Source organism: Triplophysa rosa, linkage group LG19, assembly GCF_024868665.1.
Source record: "Triplophysa rosa linkage group LG19, Trosa_1v2, whole genome shotgun sequence".
NCBI classification, from domain to species: Eukaryota; Metazoa; Chordata; class Actinopteri; order Cypriniformes; family Nemacheilidae; genus Triplophysa; species Triplophysa rosa.
The window spans coordinates 13,111,092-13,131,784 of NC_079908.1; the positions used below are offsets into that span (position 1 = coordinate 13,111,092).

General features: G+C 37.7%; 2 protein-coding genes across 6 annotated transcripts in view; one reads left to right on the plus strand and one right to left on the minus strand.

The window, feature by feature from the left end:
* The first annotated feature begins 44 nt into the window (after positions 1-44).
* elmod1 (ELMO/CED-12 domain containing 1) lies at positions 45-8,121 on the plus strand. 2 transcript variants are annotated; one of them, XM_057360103.1, is made up of 12 exons: positions 45-155; positions 584-657; positions 1,851-1,996; positions 2,085-2,113; positions 2,293-2,390; positions 2,611-2,740; positions 2,888-3,021; positions 3,138-3,206; positions 3,817-3,840; positions 4,123-4,173; positions 6,341-6,474; positions 6,692-8,121. In XM_057360103.1, the coding sequence occupies exons 2-12, from the start codon at positions 641-643 to the stop codon at positions 6,865-6,867; spliced, it is 1,008 nt and encodes a 335-aa protein (XP_057216086.1). In that variant the 5' UTR covers positions 45-155; positions 584-640; the 3' UTR covers positions 6,868-8,121. The 2 variants fall into 2 exon arrangements, with proteins under 2 accessions (XP_057216086.1, XP_057216087.1); XM_057360104.1 differs by lacking the exon at positions 3,817-3,840 and having other exon boundaries at positions 47-155.
* A 2,593-nt stretch (positions 8,122-10,714) lies between these two features.
* gria4b (glutamate receptor, ionotropic, AMPA 4b) overlaps positions 10,715-20,693 on the minus strand; it is an 82,552-nt gene continuing 72,573 nt past the window's right edge. Inside the window, exons 12-16 of one of the 4 annotated variants that reach the window (XM_057359737.1) lie at positions 19,028-19,226; positions 17,771-18,018; positions 14,297-14,411; positions 13,261-13,398; positions 10,715-12,596 (exon numbers count right to left, since the gene is read on the minus strand). In XM_057359737.1, the coding sequence (XP_057215720.1) occupies positions 12,432-12,596; positions 13,261-13,398; positions 14,297-14,411; positions 17,771-18,018; positions 19,028-19,226 (865 nt within the window). In that variant the 3' untranslated portion in view covers positions 10,715-12,431. Of the gene's footprint in view, positions 12,597-13,064; positions 13,399-14,296; positions 14,412-15,337; positions 15,453-17,770; positions 18,019-19,027; positions 19,227-20,693 lie in introns of all 4 variants that reach the window. The other 3 variants (XM_057359736.1, XM_057359739.1, XM_057359738.1) reach the window with 3 other exon arrangements.

A 20,693-nucleotide genomic window follows, 5' to 3' on the forward strand; every position in this document is an offset into this window, starting at 1 on the left:
TGATATATGGTGCCGTTACGCCGCCGTGCGGCACAAACAGCAGCGCTGCATTGCGCGATGCTCCTCATTCACATGCTCATCATGGAGGAATAACAGGTACTTGCCTTGCAGAGAGGAGGACAGGCATATTCCCATTCACAGCGACATCTTGAAACGTATGTTCTTGTCATTTATTTATTTGATCACGTACTCTGTCGTGAGTATGATCGTTGATTTGCCTTTTTCCGTACGTCATCCGTGGTATGAAATAGAAAAGATGTTGGAATAACCTATTGCAAAATGAAACGGTCTCGACGGTTAATGATTCCGATTTCCAGTATTATATAACGTATGGTCACATTATTTATAAATAGACATTATTATAAACTGATCATATGCAATGCAAATAACGTTCAGGTGGATCATTTAAATGGTCGACCTTTATATTGTATTGGTTGTAAGCAGTTGCAGAACGCAACTTCTTAATCCGCATACCACACTGGCGACCACAAGACATGAATCGCTATTTGTATGGAGGACACATTGAATGTAAAACGTGAGATACTTTGATCATCGTGATATTATTGAATTGTGTTGTGTGCAGGTGCTTTGATCATCCGCGAATGTTTGTTGCATTGTTGTAACAAAGCAGACAGTCGCGATGAAGCATTTTCTAAGGTAAGTTAAACGTATCCTTTATATTTATATTAAGTTAAAATGACAATGTTTTAGTTTGTCGTTTTGTATTTGAGGGTGACTTATAATGATAATTTAATGTTAGACTAAAATAATTTCACACTGTTGAATGTTGCCCGTGGCCCAGTTATGGCAATGATAAAAACACACGGGTTAAAAAAATTCGTTCATTTAGTTGATATTTTTTAAAAATAGTATTCATCATAAAATGCACTAGGAACAAGACACTAGGAGTTATGCTTAGTAACGAAAACTGTTCAGATTATTTAAATCCAAGAAAATAGTTTTAACACATTTATATTAGATACAGCTCTTTAAATCAGAACAGGTCCTTCTTGTTTAGATGTTGCTGAGTAAGTTTTGGTTTATGAAATCCATTTCCAAATCCATGATTTCTCTTTTTAACTTTCCACCAAAGTTTCAGTTTTGCTCTTGCTGTTGAGGCCCTTAATATGACATTTCACAACTGCCTGCCTAATAATGTGCTGTAATAAAGTGTCCAGAAACATGAAATCAGCCTCGGATATGTCATTCCGTTGGACAGCTTTGCTAGACAGTGACCCTTTTTTTTATAAAACACAGGTCTGACTACAGATTCATTGTATGCCAATGGGGAGGCGAGTTTATCCTGTGAGCAGCTCTCAATGTAATCAGCTGGACTCAAACAGGTTTATTGCTATAGTAGTAAATAGATATCAAATATAGTCTAGTACATTTGATGGATGGATGTTTGGCTAGAGATAGATGGATAGAGGTACAGTATACTGTATACGTAGAAACCAGAAACGAGTATAATACCATAGACTGCTTGATACATACAGTATATGGAATCTGACTGGAATAATTGTTTCACAAATAAAGGCACTGTATTTCATCACACAGCTTTGCAGAACAGTGACCCATTTTGTTATCATGGCCCGCCCCACTTATCTCAAAAAGTAGGCATGCTTTTTAGAAGGGCTGTCATGCTTTACATAAAAATAGTGTGTTGCATGTTAAATAGCTCTGGCACTGCCAGTGTTTATTGGAAACACATACATAGCTGGTGATGATGCACAACAGGTTTATAAAAAGCTTTTTATTCTGAAGAGAATACACAATGTAATAGGCCTGCTAGTATTGGGCTTGTGTCATTTTTTTCATACTGTACCTCCATTTCTTTTTCATCCTTCTAGGGTGCTGACCCAGTTCTTGGTGTTCCTTTACTGTAAGTGCTTAGGGCAGGGTCTAAAATTTGTAATAAGGAAGGTGACAGGAAGATGTGAGCTTCAACGCATCTGTTACAATAACAAACCTGGTGCTCGAAGGACGCTCAAGATCGGTAAATACAACTTATGATATGAGGCTGTTATAGCTTTATGAGAGGACGTAACTGACATTGAAATTGTATGCTTCTTTTAATCTCACAGAAATGTCACTCAAACGTTCTAAACATGAGGTGAGTCAAAGGTGACATTTAATGTATCACATGCAGAAGGTTCTTAAACAGATACATTGAAATATAAATAATTGGCAGAAACAATATCTAAACGGTATAAAGATTATACATACTGTACTGTATGCAAATTGCATATCAGCTGATTTTTGTATAACCCCTTCCTTCATTTACCTCCATAGCTTTTGCAGTCTGCCGTTAGTGTCCATCCGGATTCTGTGGAAAAGACCATTGATGATATAATGTCCCTGAAAAAAATCAACCCAGACACCAACCCACAGTAAGAATTCATGAAAGCACCACAAACATAATCTATATGTGTTCCTCTAGTTTAAATGGCACAGCATGGCAGTAGTAATGAATTGATCAAATGTATAATGCAGATCCTGGAATATACTGTAAATTCAATTATTCATCTTTTTTGTTGTTGTTGGGAAATTTTGCAGCTTCTGTTGTGCACATTTATACTTATTTTTGGTTTTTCGACTATTTTCCCCCAGGCTTGGCATCTCTCTCCAGGCTTGTCTGCTCCAGATTGTGGGTTACCGAAACCTGGTTGTGGAAGTGGAGAAACTACGTAGAGAACCGTATGATAGTGAAAACCCAGCACACGAGGAGATGCTCATGAAGGTTTGTCAGCCATTTACTCTTTAGTATTGAGAAGTGTATCATATGAAATTACACAATGGTTTTGGTCCTGAATGCTCATCGATAGAGTTTAGCCATGCTAAAATCCACAGTGTAAAGGGATGCCTCAAATATCTTTCAATTCAACAGCTGTGGAAGGAACTGCGTCCTGATTCTCCTCTCTCTGGACGCATCTCAAAGCAATGGTGTGAGATCGGTTTCCAAGGAAACGACCCCAAGACTGATTTCAGGGGCATGGGTCTTCTGGGCTTACACAACCTACTGTGAGTACTTAAATCTGCTGCAGTGAACGCCAAAATGTACACATACTACAGTAAAGTTTAAGAAACTTGAATAGATTAATACACAGCCGATATTAATTTCCACGTTTTATTTGCAGGTATTTTGCAGAGCATGATAAAGCCACTGCTCTCCAAGTTCTTCATGACTCCTTGCAGCCCAAACACAGGTCAGATCCTCTCAATAGTCATGTCTATGTGTTTTTTTGTTTGTTTTCTTGGGTAATTCCTGTATAAAAAAGATAGATCTTTTTTTTGATAATCAGTTGGGGCGGGGCAATAATGCAAATAGGCCTTAACATCCCTTAGCAAAAACAAACACATATTAAACGTACATTTCTTTGGACTACTAGTTAAACACTACATTAACAAGATCCTTCAGCAGATTGTAAGTGAGAAAGCTTGTGTGATTCATACTGTCTTGTATGTTGTTGCGTACCATGCTTATTTGGAGTTTTCTTAAAGGAACAGTTCACCCTAAACAACATCATGTCTTTCTTCTTTAAAATATAATGAACGTTAATGAGAACTGAGAATGTCAGTCACTGCTTGTGTGTTTCATGGAAGGAAGTTATATGACTTTGGAACAACATGAGTGTGAATAAATGATGTCAGTAATTTTCGAGTGAACTATTTCTTTAAGTATTTTTCAAGTTCATATCACGTGCTTTGCAGTTAATGTCACCCTTAGCATGCCCTATCACCATACACATCCTCACACCTACACATTCCTTTTTTCTCTCTTTTTGTTTCTTATATCCATCACTTTGTCATGTGCAGGAACGGTTCCATAGAGGAAGCCAGGTACTCCATCTTTTCTCTCAGTAAGCAATTCATTCGGTCGTTTTGGCTTAATCTAATGGCTGTATTTTATTCTTGTTGTCATTTTTTAATCTCTAAACATCCAACCTCACCTCACTCCAAACACAAGGCTTTATGCTCCATTTTAACATTGGTCAGTAACTGTGAATGCTTTCTCTTTTCACCAGATTCACAGATTCTTTTTTTATAGCTGACAGAGCTTTATTAAGTGTTGAAAGCATTTTAAAGTGTAAGTCGACTCTAATGTTTTGATTTCTGTCACAGCGAGATGAGCAAAGCGGAGTGGGATAAGAAGAAATTCGACAAAGCGATTGGGTGAGTTAAGAATGTGTTAAACAGTGTTATGTATGAATAATTATTAAAGCCTAATTAGGCAGGCAACACTATTATCATTGCAACAAATCATAACACCCAAGCAACCACACCAGAATACTTAGCAATACTTAACAACCACAAATTTTCAATGGTCTCTTCATAGTACACATACTGTAGTTAAATGATATTATACCTAATAATTCCATGGTTAATTTTCATAAAGAATGCTTTAGAAAATGTAATATCTTAATATCTAACATTTACGTTTGAATGAATAGATTTCCACTACATTGTGGAATTGGGTTGTTGGCTAACACTGAGGCTGAATCTTAAGTCTGTGAATCCTAAAATCAATTCTGCTGTCTCTAGTTAACAGCCGTGTCCCTGAACCCTGCTGGCGTGGCTGTACTGATGTTTAGTGTGAAGTTTAAATGGTGTCTTCTCTGCTTTTTATGAGCTTTCAGGATGCATTAGCACTGATGTGTAAGCGTGGAGTCTGTTAACTCGCTGTTCAGTTGACATGTGCATGCAGACACAGTTGCAACAAAGAAACAGATGTAATCAGACACTCTGTGCCAGTGTCTGAACATATTATTTAGAAACACCAGTCCAATGTTTAATAAATAACCAACATATTGGTTAGACTTCCTTACACTGCATTCCCTTATAAAAAGAAGTTTGTTAAAGTGTGCTATTAGTATACTTCTTAAAAAAACTAAAAAAAAACTAAAAGAGAGTGTATACTTATAATTTTGGTAAACTTTCAAGTGTGCTATTAGTGTACTTCTTTTAATTTAAAAAAGTGTATACTTTCAATCTATTTTTGATAAACTTTCAAGTGTGCTGTTAGTATACTTCTTTTAAACTACAAAAGAGTATATTTTCAATCTATTTTTGACAAACCTTTTTCGGTTTATTTTTAGTAATTTTATACCTACAATTACAATTGAGTATGCAAGCGGAAAATGCAAGCCGCGCCGCTTTCTCCTTTTTTCCAAAGCGTTTGGGAGCTCATGCTCTTCTGGCGTCTGCCGTAATATTGCCGTTAAGACAAGGAGCTATTAACAAAGAATATATGGATTACATACATTGAAAATACCTTGCAATAACTCTGCTACTAGATTTATTTATGCGTGATCATCTGCGTCTCCATCTTCGCTGAGATTTTCTATATAGGTCCACAAAAGGTGAAGCTTATTGGTTGGTTCTTGTCACATGACCTGTGGTGTGCTCCTGGTGTCCTGAAATTTTATCCTACCCATCATATTATCCTACCAGGCATGCGCACATCAATGTTACGTCATTTTTGCGCTATAAAATCATCCTACCTGTTTATTTTATACTGCTACGGGAATATGATAGTGTATTTTTGTTGTTCAATCACTCTACATATTTATTTAATACTGGTGGTACAATATGATAGGGTATTGCATCCTACATGTAAATTAATCCTACATGTTTCTTTTATGATGGCAGGATAATCTGACAGGGTATTTACGATGTAAATTTATTTTATGTGTTTATTTTAAACTGGTAGGGCTATCTGACAGGGTATTTGCATTGTAAAATCATCCTACCTGTTTATTTTGTCGATGTGGTTTAGATTATATTAAGTTTTGCCCTGCTGTAGGAAAATCAAACAGGGTAGGAACATTCGACAGAACACCGGCATTCTGAAAAGTTTAAATATTTTCATCTTCATGCTGCGCGAACGCGCTGCATGTGTATCGCAAACGCGTTACTCTCTATTTAAGTGCGCTTGTTGCGTGTCTATATTTAAAATAACAAACTTGCACGCGCAAAAGACGTGAAATGTGAACGGCCCCTTATGTTATATATTTGGCCTATACTTCTACTTTAATAAAAATATACTTAAAACTATAGTATTTAAGTATACTTGGCTTGTAGGTATGTTTAATTTTTTTGTTGAGCCTATTAAATACCTGTTCAGCATGTAAACTCACTACACAACAAAACAAACTAGTTGTGTACTCAAACTTTACTAGTTACATTTAAAGTAATCCAATTTAGTAGTATTGAAATAGTACACTTGGATATTAGTAAAAAATGTACTTAAACTTTACTTAAATATACTTAATATAATGAACTTGAAGTATACTTATGTTTTGTAAGGGTTGTGTAGTGACCCAAATCTTTTGTGGCGCAGATACTCTTTCGCCATAGTTGGCATCAACATCACGGATCTGGCATATTCCCTGCTGGTGAACGGAGCGCTGAAGACTCATCTGTACAACGTCGCGCCGGAGATGCCAAGTCTGGCGCACTTTCAGCAGACCTTCTGTGAGTGTTGCGACACATAATGTCACCATTGTACTCACTGTGCAAGCAAATTAGGCTATTTTAACTGCGGAATTTAGGTTACAGTAACTTTGACCTTCATAACATTGCTTTCTCTTTAAATCCAGACAGACATGGGTTTGTTCCCAAAAGTAAAGTTACATTTTGGTGTTTTGTGATAGAAAACAAAGCATTTTCTATATTTCCTTGTTTCTCCCAGGTTATCTGATGCAGGAGTTCCACAGGTTCTGGATCGAGGAGGATCCATGTGACATCATGGAGTTCAACCGCGTACGCACCAGGTTCTACAAGCGCATCCTGAAGCAGCTGAAGAACCCTGACATGGCGCTGTGTCCTCATTTCACTGCCTCTGACCTTCACCTGGTCAACCTGTAGCTTCTCATTTGACTAATGTCTCACCTATCATAACTGCCAACTGCTCAGACATTCTCACCCAATGTCAATGTCTCCCTCTCACTGAACATCACCAGCACTGCTGGACACCGTGTTGATTGTATGTGCGCATTGCAACTCAGTCATCAGGTTACTTTTAGCTTTTACACTCATATTTATAGAAACTGTATGTTGCTGTTATAAATAATGAAATCTTAATCGGACACCTTTCAGCATCTTTGTATCTGAACGTGTAGTGGAAGGAGATCTCTCTCAAGATAGGGCTCCCTATCCACCAGTAGGTAGAGCTGTTGGCACATATAAGATAAGACCATGCTAAAGTAGGAGAGAGGTTTGATCCACAACCACTGCAATAGGTCACACTGATAGATGAGTCAGAAACATGACCTTTGTATACATCTTTTTGCAGCTCTGAAGAACCATTTCTGCCTACTATACTTACAGAGCGAGATGATCAGTCAGAGTTTATGTCCATAACCATCACCCTTATATTCTTAAAATGTCATATTCTCTATCAAAGAGTTACATACTATAGATTACTACATGTTGTCAAGAAGCAAAGCTTAACATCAAATATTTACTTGCCAAATATGGTAGAATAATGTGTGTTTTATGATTGTTATCATGCAGAGCACATGATTGTTTTGGAAAAAATAATGTATTAGTGTTGATGTGAAACATATGGAATGTTACATATTTTAGCACCAAAGCAATAAGTGATGTTTAAACCGTTAGTAGAACAGCCTTTTTTTCTAGTAGTGCCTCCACTGTCTATTCTGTTATTAACACCACAATCACTTCGCTAATAAATGTACAATTCTAAAACGTAGTGTCCAGTAATTCAGGCTTTACTTGGTCTAGGATTTGCATTTCTTTTATGCATGCTTTGTATTTTCCTCTAATACTTTATTTTTTATCTTTATTTTTTCTTGTAAACAATTTGGACAGTCACAGGGTTTGGATAATGATAATGTTTAAGCCTGCAAAAAATTGCTTTATCGGAATGTCACTTCATTTCAAAATAATGTTGTTATGTGCAATGAATGTCGATGCTATAGACAGTGTTAACAGCTTTCTTTTAAATGGTATTAAACATGATTTTTAATATGTAAAGTGAAAAAGAGTTTGATAGATTTCTCATTGTTGCACTTTTACATGTGAGACAAAAGCACTTGCTGTACATAATGCCTTAGAGCTGGAAAACATCTAAACGTTATTAAAGCGCATCATTATGCATGGCTGAATTTTTTTATGTATCTGTTCTGCTTTTTGGCATTGTCTCTTTTACACACGTACAGTAAACACTTACAAACAGTACACAATAATATTTATTGATCAGGGCCCAGTAGCACAAACCACTAAGAAAACTTTTATAGTCATCATTTGTAACATTAGAATAAAAAGTTGCATGTCAGAGATATATATTTTTGTGTGTGTGTGTATATACAGTATATGTATATATATATATATGTATATATATAAGTAATTAACATGCCGTTTATTTATCAAAAAGTAAAACAGAGAAATTATTTCATTATTAGGAAACACGAAATTAAAACGAAAAATTTTAATTTATGAAAAGTTAAGTTGTGAAAGTGCAGCACATGAATCAGTACACAGAAAAGAATGAAAAGCTTGAGCGTTTCCTCACTGTTTTGTAGTTCATTAAGGTTGTCACAGGGGGACAGTATTGTTCCAGTTATACTTCACAGCATTCCCACTTCGAGAAATCTCATTCATCTTCAGAGGCTTTGTTCTAAAGATTATGCTCGGAGAAAAACATCATGGTTGGGATGAGATTCAAACGAAAATTCCAAATAAGTACCCATGTCTCTAACATTCGTTATTTATATGACATCCCCACTATCTAATAAACAGAAACACCTTTGATACAACACGTTATTTTTCACACAATACGCTTTTACGACATGATCGTGATTATGCGTCGTTTTTAATCGTGTGTCTTTGGCGCTGGTTATCTGAGAAAACAAAGGTGTGTGTCCCAAAAAGACAGTTTATGGATTAGACAGGACACAGTCGAGGCATAATGCGACATGACAGCCTATCAAAGATCAGACACACTCTGTCACAGGCGACTTCCTGTTTCTCTACATGTGCTGTTTTGTGTTGTTGACCGGTGACAGCGTTTAGCATAATGTCCAAACATCTCATGACAGGATTGTCAAGAGGTATTAAGAGTCCTTTCGCATGAGAACATATAATACGAGGAGGTCAAAGCGTGACGGGACATATCCATCTAGCAAACATAAACGTAAATTAATTTAGAGATTCTGACAGTTATTGTTTGTTTAAAACATTTCTTGCAGCATGTATTGAAATAATGGTGTAAAAATAAAAGAAAAAAGGCCTTTTGTACACTGAAAATACATACTGTGCATACTGTAATGCAAATAATAAGATAAAAGTATCTGGATGCTTACGCTTACGCGGTGACATCATGATTGCGCTGCAGTTTGCAGTAGGCCTATTTACGGTTTAGCATGCAGTATGTATGTGTATTGTTTATTTACCTAACATTTTAGCTTATCTGGCATATCATTTTTACAGAAAGGTTAAAATAAGGGTAATCAAATGACATATTTTCCACTTCAAAATAGGCTACTTTAATTAATTGCAAGTATCAGGTCAGGCACTTTCAGTCAACTGCTGTTGAAATATGGTGACCGTCCGATTACATTTATGTTAAAGGTGTGTGTAAACATCATCACAGTATGACACGATAAAGGGTTTGGATTCCAGCAAACACTGTTGAGTTTTTCAGTTTCCTCTGTGTCCTTGGGGGTTTGAAAATGGTAGTTTATCTGAAGAATACAAAAGATGGAAAAATAGTATGAAATTTAGAATTAACACTGTGCTAGATGAGTATCAGCACATTATGAGACATACCGATGTAACATACGTCCTAACATCTGTTAAAGGAGGGCCACTTGGTTTTCATCACCAACTGCTGTTTTGCTGCAACATTTATTTGCATTCCCTTCGTGTATTGCTTTGCCCTTTCTTGTTAGTGAAGATGTTCTAGACTATTAACAGTTATGCCAGTATTTTTTGTTCATTTTCAGTGACCTCTGGTCACTTTCACCATCTGCTCTAGACACAGGAAAACTTTAGGCAGCAGTTGCACAATTCAGAAAATGAAAGGGATACTTCACCCAGATCTTGACTCCCACAGTAGGAAAAATTACTAATCATTGTTTTGTTCTGTTGAACACAAAAGAAAACATTTTGAAGAATGTAAGACAGCAAACAGTTCTGGGGCACTTTTGACTACCATTGTATTTTTCCTACTAGTCAATGGGGGGCAAAATCTGTCCGATTATAAGCATTCTTCCAAATATCTTTCTCTGTGTTCATCAGAACAAAGAACTTTACACATTTGGAACAACTCGAAGGTGAGTAAATGATGACAGAATTTTCATTTTTGGGTGAAGTTTCCCTTGAAGTTTTCATGAACATCTCTTTTTGCAATTCACGATCACAGTCACATGCACTGACCTTATAATGAATGTTCTCTCCATAGATAATGCTGCAGACTACTTATAATGGCCCCATATTCTCTCTAAGGCACAATTACTGTCATTAAGTACTTTGGTCTAAAAAGAATTTGTTTACCCCCTGTCAGAACGCCCCCATCACAGTGGATCTTATTTTCTTGTCCCTGCCGTATTAAGTGTGACTACTGAGTGGAAGCTTGTGCAATTCATTTTATTCATCAGGAAATGTTGAATTGGATTTTTCACATTGGTTAGATTTTATTCCCCTGTTTTTAAATTGGGATATATTACTGTATGTACAGTACATTCACTCGACACAACGCTGAATTATCCAAATAAAGACACAGGTGCGATATTGTGGCCATTAATATTTTACTAAAAAATGATCAAAATAAATATTTACAATTTTTTTACTTTAACCCATTAAGGACACCACTTTGATCACAGCATTAGAGACGGAAAAAACAAATGCCACTCTCCAAACAGAACGATCTTTAATATGCATTGTGTATCTCCATATATGTTTTTATTGTCCAGAGAATGCACAAGGCAGAGAGTGAGACAGACTGTATGACTGAGTGAGAATGTGTGTATTCATCAAGACAAGGGGTAATAAGAACGAGACCATAAATTGCACTTTATCGGGTAAAATGCGAGTTTAACAAAATTGGGCAGTAAACAGAGAAAGACCGATCAGCGTTCCGCTATGGTGTCCTGATGCTTCAAGATTGTCCATTTATTTACGTCCAGGCGTTCGTGTGGACAGATTCAGTTCTCTGACTGGAGGTCGCTCCATTGCTACAGTTTCCGGAGAACAAGCTAAAGGCCTGAATGAGGTTACACAGTGTTTTTCAGAAAAGGCCTGAGCTGAGCTCTGACCATGGCTCTCACGATACAAACAGTGTCTTCATAGGTGGTCCGTGTTCATTTCTATACACTTTTTTCACCCTTTTTTGTACTTCAAATTGCACAGTTTAAAGAAAACGCTCCGATGAGTTTGAACCTGACGGCTCAATTGAACTTCTTTATTTAAAACATGTTTGCTCTAAAATGAGTGGACAAATATTTTCATTATGCTATTCTTCAATATCACATAAATCAAAAATAAATCTGTTTCTGTGAAAAATAAAATAAAACAGTCTAGAGGGTACCATGGTCTACAACTGCACAGTGATTATGCAGGGCATGGCTTGGGAAAGAGCGGTGTGCCACATTCCCGAAAATCATGAGCGCATAGGTCACTGGCACTGATAACTTGCCCATGTTATTAAACCCATAGAAGTTTACATCTACATACTGTATATCAAATCTTTTTGTTTTAATGTTTCTTTAGCGTTGTCTAACCGTTATTGCGATTAATCCTTTTCTAAAGATGGTTTAAAAAGTGACTTACACTCTGTCCACTACAGAATCTACTATTTACAATTTTTTTAAAAAGCAAGCGAGATGTACAGTCTTCTATTTACAAAAAAATTTAAATAATTTATTAAGGTATGATTTTATAGAATATATATTAACTCTTCTTCACAGTTTAAGTTTTACGCAGTATATCACTGTTATTATCCGTGTTAATAATACCCTCTCAGGCAAATAAATGCCCGTTTTAGCTATAGATGTTGAGTTAGTTGTATTTTGACCAGCTTCACCGGTTTGGCAAGGTTTATGGCAGAGTTTTAGAACAAGCAGATTTGCTCATCTTTTTGCCAAAAAAAGTTTGGTTTGTTGTGATTCCTGTCTTTCCATTCGTCTGCTTCGCCGAGAAAGGCGGCAGTTCTGAGCGCAAGTTCTTTGAATATAAATTACAAAAACGCACAAGTCTCGCTTTCTGTGGTATAACCGTCCTTCATATATCCTGTGGTGGCACCCCGCGGACTCCAGCGTGTGAAGCGCCCCGGTTCCCTTCTTTGAAATCTGTGATTTTGCCTTGTCAGCATGATTGCTCAGCGTGTTGGCGTCATTGCTGTAGGGTTGGTTTTCTGATGTCCGTTTGCTGTTTTTGTGGAGTTTAAGGCACTTGAAAGTTTTTGGTTTTCACGGTAAGTCAGACGACACCAGAGCCAGTCCGGAGGTCTGTCGCAGGGAGGGGCCAGAATGTACAGCCTTCGGGCAGTCGGGGGTCAGGACGCGCCCATTCTCACCCACGCTCCCTGTAATAGACAGGCGCGCCTTGTTCCGCATGGCTTCGGTGAAGGTGAGCTGCATTCGTAGAGAGGACGGATGAAAGAAGAAAAAATTAGTCAGCTGAACAAACTGAAAAAGTCATCATAAAAACATATGACTGAATGCACATTATTAGCAAGCACATATAAAAAACAACAGATTACGACACATGAAGCGTCTCGGATGCATCTGGCATAGTCCTCATTTCTTTACTGCAAAATTCATAACTATGGGATTTTCAAGAAAATGATGATCAAAATGATTCTTGTTATGTTTTAGGCAACTTTCTAACTCTGATTAATTTGTGGGTGAACATCGCTTGAGAGAGATGAGAGGTTACCGACACGTGTACTTCAGTCTTCAGCATGCACAGGTATGTGAATGCAAGTCTCCAGTTGGAGTACATGTCGAGGAGACAGAACAAGGACGTCACAAGCACAAGAAGCTTTACCACGGGCTCAACACGGCAAGCTACTGCGGTGAAAACAGAGGAGCTCCACTTACTACACCAGGGCACCTACGTACATCTGACCTCCTACATCTCTACTCCTTCAGTGGCGTAGACGTTGTAACCCTCTCTATATGTGGCTAAACTCTGAGTGCTGTGGGTGGGACTGGGCCCAGGTGAGGGGCGGGGACTGGGGTTGGGGGCGGGGCTAGGGAGAGGAGAGGAAGAAGGGCGACGTTCAGACTGTTCCACCTTCATTCTCTTGGCCTCGTTTCGCGACTTGTAGCAGAACTCGATGAGGGCCACCAGCATGGCCAGACCCAGGCCGCCGACCAGAATGTAGAAGACCCCAGCCACATTACTGAGGCTTAGGGCCTGTGAGCTCTTGTCCTGGATGCGGAAGTAAAGGAAGAGAGAGACAGGAAGTTACCGGGATGGGAATGGAAACGGCACGTGACACAAATACACACGCACGCACTCGACAGCTATTCTATGAATCTAGTCACTACCAGCACACACAGACACACACACGCACACACACACACACACACGCACGCACGCACACACACACACGCACGCACGCACGCACGCACGCACGCACGCACGCACACACACACACACACACACACACGTAAACATTTTACACACAAGATTAATTTGAATGAACCTTGGCTTTGAGGCTAATCTGCAAATTTCATCTCGCTGACCTTTTGGATATTTTTGTGACAACTTTATTTTTTACTAGACAGGCATCGGTGCTTTGACAGCAATTTAAGGGTGACAATTACTTCATAATTACTGGAGCTGCTTTATTTATTCGACTAAACTCTCAAATGGGTTGCTGTTATCGTCGCGCGTGTAATTACACTCCGCGAGTTCTCTTAAAGAGATCAGACGCGGGATTGAACTTCTCGCTGTGTTTCTCACTTATCTCCACGTCTTTTCTAGCTCTCTGAGGGATCCACAAAAGTCAGGCCGCTTGGTTTGTCATGCACAAAATCAACTGCGTACGCTTGGCTAGGTAGACTTGGAATACCTTCAAGCCTAGTCACTTCCATTCCTCTGAGGTAATAGGTATAACGGTGTACGACTACTAATGAACACAAAGATATCTAAACAAGACATTTAATGAAGAAAATGCAGGTCATGCTTTAACCTAGAGTGGAAAAACTCTCTCTTCCTTCCTACACATGAGCATGAGCTATTTTTTGACCTCCTGACACAGCCTGCGCCATGCCTGCCTGAGCATTAAGACAACAGTGATGGTCCCAGACTTGTGGAGACTGACCTTACTTCCCGAGTCCTTGGGTCCACACTCGCCCTTATCGTACCACCATTTGTTTTTCAGCTTGTCTAAGATGCCTGATTCACTCAGTTTCAAAACGGCAAGGTTTACGGGGGTTCTTCAACCGCGCAGAGGAATGTAACACAAATAACATAAATAACATCATAGGACATGTTATTTTATGTTATTCACTTATAACAGCTGACACAGCAGTTGCACTGGCAAAGTGACCGAGCCGAAGGTCCCAACGTGATGCATGTCTCTGCGCTCCCTTTATGAGAAAGTTTAGGGGCCCTAAGGGGGAGCCTTAGACATGGGGTTGATGGGACCCTGCTAGATCACTTTTAGTAACGGGCACATACTGCCACGGCCTGTTTCGCTAACAACAACGGAAATGATTACTGTTAAACCGCAATTACTGGCATGTACCGTGAGCATCAACTGTACTTTATCCATCTAACCGTGGGAAAAATGACTGCAATCTTTTTTTAGAAATTGGATTGGGATTGTGTCTTTTATGCATTATGCCTTTAAAAGATAATGCATGCACATGGCATTCCTCATTATTTGCAACCAAGCAATCCCAAGGGCAGGGGTTTGATTTCCAGGGATTGCGTGGACTGAAAAAAGTAAAAATAAATAAATAAAAATGCAGATGATAGACGCAAATGTAATCTCCTTACTCGGGAGATCAAAATAAATAAATGTAAAAATAATAATTAAATGAAAATAATAATAATACAACAATTAAATAAAAAACATTTAAATAAAAATAAAACAATTAAACACAAAATAAATAAATAAAACAATTATAAAAAAGCTTCTCGACAAAAAAACAATAAACACTATAGATCAAAGAGGGAATATGTGCCCGGTATTCACAGCGAATATTTGTGCTTTGACAGTAATTGCATTCCTCTCTCTCTCATTCTCTCTTCAGGCTAAATAAGGTCAGAATGAAGGTCAGGCATGTGGCGGCGCCCCGGCAGATGCCCCCGTTACAGAGGAAACAGTTTACCCGCGTTGGTTGTCATAGTGGCTAACCTTCTCACCACCTCCTCCGCTGCCACATTCTCCTTTGTCGTACCACCACTTGTTTTTCAATTTGTCCAACAGGCCTTGCTCATTCAGTTTTAAAACTGCCAGGTTAACGGCACTTCTTGAAATGATAAAACATAGTTTGTCAGTAGCAGCAGTTTGTCATCGCTGAGCAGAATCCAATCAGAGTAAATGAATACAGAAACGGGTGGAAAGCCCTAAAGATATTAGTCACCGGCCCCACTTTTCTTTACCAAAGACTTAAAAACACAGAGCCGCCGAGGATAAACCTCTCTATCACCGTTCTTTTACTGTCAATTCACACCGCCGTATTTGGTTCTACTCTTGCTACACACCTCCAGATGGAGGAATGGAAAAATCAATATCTCCTCCCGCTTTAAAGCCCCCCCACCTTCCCTTATTTCCCGTCATCTAACGCTTTACTATGCACTCAATATTGCTGTGAGATGCGCAGAGGGACCTCACGATATTGAATGCCTGTTACTTGCCTATATGCTGCTTACAGACGGTTTAAATGAGCGTGGAGGGTTTAAGCTTGTGAAAGTGCTGAATGAGTTTGATCCTGTTCCCCAGACCCCTGCACTTCCACCCTCAGCTAAGCAGAAGGGAGCTGGCAACGCAGTTCTGCTTTTAAACATCAGGCAGCCATTTGTAATTTTATACACGAGAAAGCTTATAGGCAGGATCCAAAATGTACACTCGCCAAATGGGAATAAAAATTTGGACTGGAAAGTAAATAAAACAGCTGTCGGGTCGAATTGCAAGTGATTTAAATCGATATTTTAAATTTTATTTATATAATAAAACATTTAATTATAGATGCGTTGTTCATTTTGTGTGCATGTTGCAATTGTATGTTTGAAATATAAATTGAAGCTCGAAGGAGGATCTTTAGGAGCCTTGCAAATAATGAATGTGCAAATTTTTATAAACACATAGGTCAAGAGAATGACTATACATGTAAAACATGACCACAAGAAAGGATCAACAAATATTGATATTGAAAATTATAGTCAATATTTGGTTTATTTTCTATGCATTTTTCGTTTATGAGTAAAACCCATATTCCCTGGTATGCTGTGCTTTTCCTTTTTGCCAAATAATTTTATTGCACCGTATACCGTATTTTGATGGTTTACTTTAACCCGAGGAGGACATCACTTTTAGACACTACTGTATTAAAGTTTACTAATGGTTAACTTTACATAATCTTATGTCTAGTAAAGAAAACAACTTACAGTATGCATCATCAAACTAATTTTACCCCAGCATGAGTCGATATTAACATCCTGAATACTGTACAATAAAAGTTAGTTCACCCAAAAACCAAAGAACACAAAAGAAGATATTTTGAAGAATGTTGGTAACAGAAACCTTTGGTCCCCATTGACTTGCTTTGTTTTTGTGGCCATACAATAGAAGTCAAAGGGGACCAGCGTTTTTTTTTTGTTACCAACATTCTTAAATATCTAAAAATATCTTCTTTTGTGTTCCATCTTTGGGTGAACTAACCCTTTAGGCCACCAAAACAAAGTCACAATATATCTTCATTAGAGATTCATTAGAGAATCTGCTGTTTGTCACAAATATGCAAGCAAAACAGCAAAATAAATCTGTTGTCATGGTTACAAAATGTTCTTTTAGTACAAAAAAAGCAAACCAATTTTCTGGTAGGACATATGTATGGATGCTACATTTTCTTTAAATTGTATTATTTTGGATCCTGCTTATAAGATAACACTATAATCTAGGTAACTTGTAGGCTAAAATATAAGAATTGATTCAAGAGAGGTTTATCCTGAATGCAAATTTATCCTGCAACATTGAAACAAACACAGCCCACAGGAAGAAAAAAGTGAGAGGGAAAGAATGTAGACATCTGAGCTGAGGAGGAGAAGAGAAAGAAGAGCATTAAAAGAAGACAGCGTGTACATCTGAAACCATGTGAATCCTCTACACTGCTCTGACATCACAACAGCTGTAACGCCATTGTATCAGGAGAAGAGTCAGACATACCAATGGTAACTCTATAACAAAATGTCTGATCTTGGGAGCTACCATCATCTGAAGAATACTTCTCTGTATTCAAAACTAGCCTATTTTTGGCCAGTGAATGGTAGATTTATGGTGTCTTCCCTTAGTATATGTTGGAAAGAAAGTAAGGATGTGTCAGACTAGGCAGAGTTTCCATAGGCTTGCTTTTTGATCGTCAAAATTCACAATCATCATCCATTTTTTCATCTCCAAAATTCATCTGCATCAGCATGCATGCATCAGCTTGCATTAAAAATGAGAAAAAAAACACATAGCACTATGTATACAAGACCAACAGACTATAAAAAGAAAAAGAAATAGGCACGCCAAGGAAGGTGGAATACCATAACAACACGTGAGATATTGTTATACTACTCCACCCACCTTAACTGTGAGCCCTTGGGCGTGGCCACCCCATAGCCTTTGGAGTCTAGGTTGCCTCCGACTTTCATGGTGTCGCAGGGTTTGCGCTGTTCCGTGTACTCGTTCATAGTGGACTCCAGCAGGAAGGCGTACTTCCCTTTGGATTTTCGCACCCGCGCCACACCCTCCGCTGTGGTCTTCGTGAACACCGTGGGCTCGGCTGACTTCATGTAGCTCCACATTTTCTCGTAAACGGCGATCTTTGACCTCTGAAAGTTGGGATAGAGAATTCCAGTGAAGTGTGCAAAGCCAGGTAGTTAGAATTACAGTTTGGTCATTATTAAAGAACATTAAAATTGGATTTTGGTGTCTTATATGATTTTTTGTGTGTTGACAGCATTTTCTATCCTTGAGTACCCCTCATTTTTTATTTACTTTTTGCAGATATAAAACCTACTGAAAAAAGTGAAGCATTTTAATTTTGATCAAACATTTTCTTGTTTCTGTGTGTCAAATGAGCATTAAATTACAAACTCAGACAACTTTCGTCAATGTACATCATATCGAGAAAAATTTAGAAAAAATTGAAAATAACATGTATTTTATGTCTATGTTTCATCTCTACTTCTGTTACTACTATCTTTATAAAAAAAAAGAGGTTGTCAAACGATTTATCGTGATTAATCACATCTAGAATAAAAGTTTGTGTTTACATAATATATGTCTGTGTACTGAGCATATTAATTTGTATTTATAAACCCATACACATACATGTATATATAATTAAGAAATATTTTGATTTTGTAGTATTTTTAGTATTTAATTATATTTACCAATAATTTAAATTGTATATAAATGTTCATTCATTTTTACATTTTCTTAAATATATGCATGTATGTGTATGTTTTAATGAATACAAAATTAATATGCACAGCACACAGACATATATTATGTAAACACAAACTTTTATTCTAGATGCGATTAATCCCGATAAATAGTTTGACAGCCCTAATTTTTTTGCAAATTAGCTGCAAAAAATACTTTTTTTTGAAAAGCACTAAAGAAATACATTTGAATTAAACTGAACTGAAAGTGCAAAAAAAAACATTTGCCAGTGAATGCGCAATATCAAGACATATCATTTTTTTTGCAAAGATGTTTACTCATTCAATTTATTTTCAGGGAAACCCGTTTTGTCTAGTATAAATGAAGATTTTAAACCGCCTCCTTCCAGCAGACTTTCTCCCTCCCACAATTCCATTAGCATCGCCCACTCACCCTAAAGAACTCTTTGGTGGAGCCCGAGTCTAGAGTACCATACGCTATGTCTGTCTGCTTGGCAAGATCCTCAGCGCTCTCAATGGGTGACACCATCCTCTCCACCGTGAGGAAAGCAGCCAGGTTGGCCGTGTAGGAGGAGATGATGATGAGGGTGAAAAACCACCACACTCCACCCACGATCCGTCCAGAGAGAGACCTGCGCCGGCAGTAGGGTGAGGAGGAGATTGGAGAGAAAAATGACCATGTAGGGAAGGTTTGAAGAAGTTGTGAATGAGAGCAATGTGGGTGAGGATAAAAGCATTGGAAATAAGAGGGGTAAAGGAGGAAGACATTGGGGAAAACAAAAGGGTGTCAAGGAAAGCGGGAGGAGAAATAGAAGAATTTTTGTTTAAAAAACAGAATGATCAATTAAACTTCACCCGAAATTGAAAATACTGACTTGACCAAAACAGCGGTTCCCAGCCAGATGACCTTTGGTCACGGGAACAAATAGCATTTGATGTCACTGACATGCCACTTGCACCACAGGTGCCATTATTGACTTTGGGTCGATGAGGGTCATTAAAATCACACCAGAATGTTCTATTTTGGGTGAAGTATTGAACAGTATTGAAAAGAACAATGGTTCTTTTATGTAGCACAGTATGGTGACCCTGCAGCAGGTGGATGTTTAGTATCTTACAGTATGACAGTCAAAAAATCTCTTACAGTACATTGATCTTTCAATTGACAAAAACGGCAAACCCTTGAACTTCTGACCCACAGCATCAGGGAATGTGAAGGCGAGGGGGTCTCCTCCTGCACTAAGAGGGAGATCTCTCTGACCGAGTGCCATGAAGACAGATTGACTATTTAGAGTGGGCAGGCGGGGACGTCAACTACAATGCAGGCGAAGTGCTAAAACCCAACGCTGTTTAAATTCACACCTCACCCTGGTTATGCAAATCAGTTTACAAGACCGCACTGCAAAATGGGCATTGTGAATTCATGCATGTCTGTCCTTCTTTTCGCCTCATGTCAAGTCACAGAGAAAATAGTAATATGCTGTAAAGAATGGAGTAAATGTTCTTAGTAATGCACTGATGTCACGTATCCAAGTCGGAATTAAAGCAGCACTTTAAACACACACACACGTAAAATTATGTCATGTTTTTCCTTTTCAACGAATAGTGCTTAACTGTCAGAAAATATTGATGATCAATCTCAGATGGTGTTGTTTTATATTCTATTCATTATATATGAGGGTTGCCTTTTTTGCAACCTTGTTACCAAATAGAGGACTATAATGTTTAGAACCCTGATGTGTGTGATTGTGTAATTTTCCAGAAAGAAACGTAATAACAATAACAATAATAATAATAGTAATAAATAATAATAATAGACACCATAAACAATAAAAATCCAACAATTAAAATCATAAAATTGTATGATTTTTACAGTCTGTTATATGCCATTATTAATTTTTTGATTACAGTATGCATCATTATTATTAATATTATTATTAACAACAACAACAACAACAACAACAATACTACAATAATAGTATATAAACAACAACAATAATAAATTATTAATAAATGATAAATTAATAAATAATTACTTATGGTATTATTATTATTACAATAGAACAACAACAACTATTATTTATATACAATAATATTAA

What these genes read in the sequence shown, in the direction of transcription:
- elmod1 (XM_057360103.1), top strand. An exon ending in TCAAACGTTCTAAACATGAG is followed by an intron (nt 2,114 to 2,292) that starts GTGAGTCAAAGG and finishes TTACCTCCATAG; the next exon opens with CTTTTGCAGTCTGCCGTTAG. An exon ending in GGTTCCATAGAGGAAGCCAG is followed by an intron (nt 3,841 to 4,122) that starts GTACTCCATCTT and finishes TTTCTGTCACAG; the next exon opens with CGAGATGAGCAAAGCGGAGT.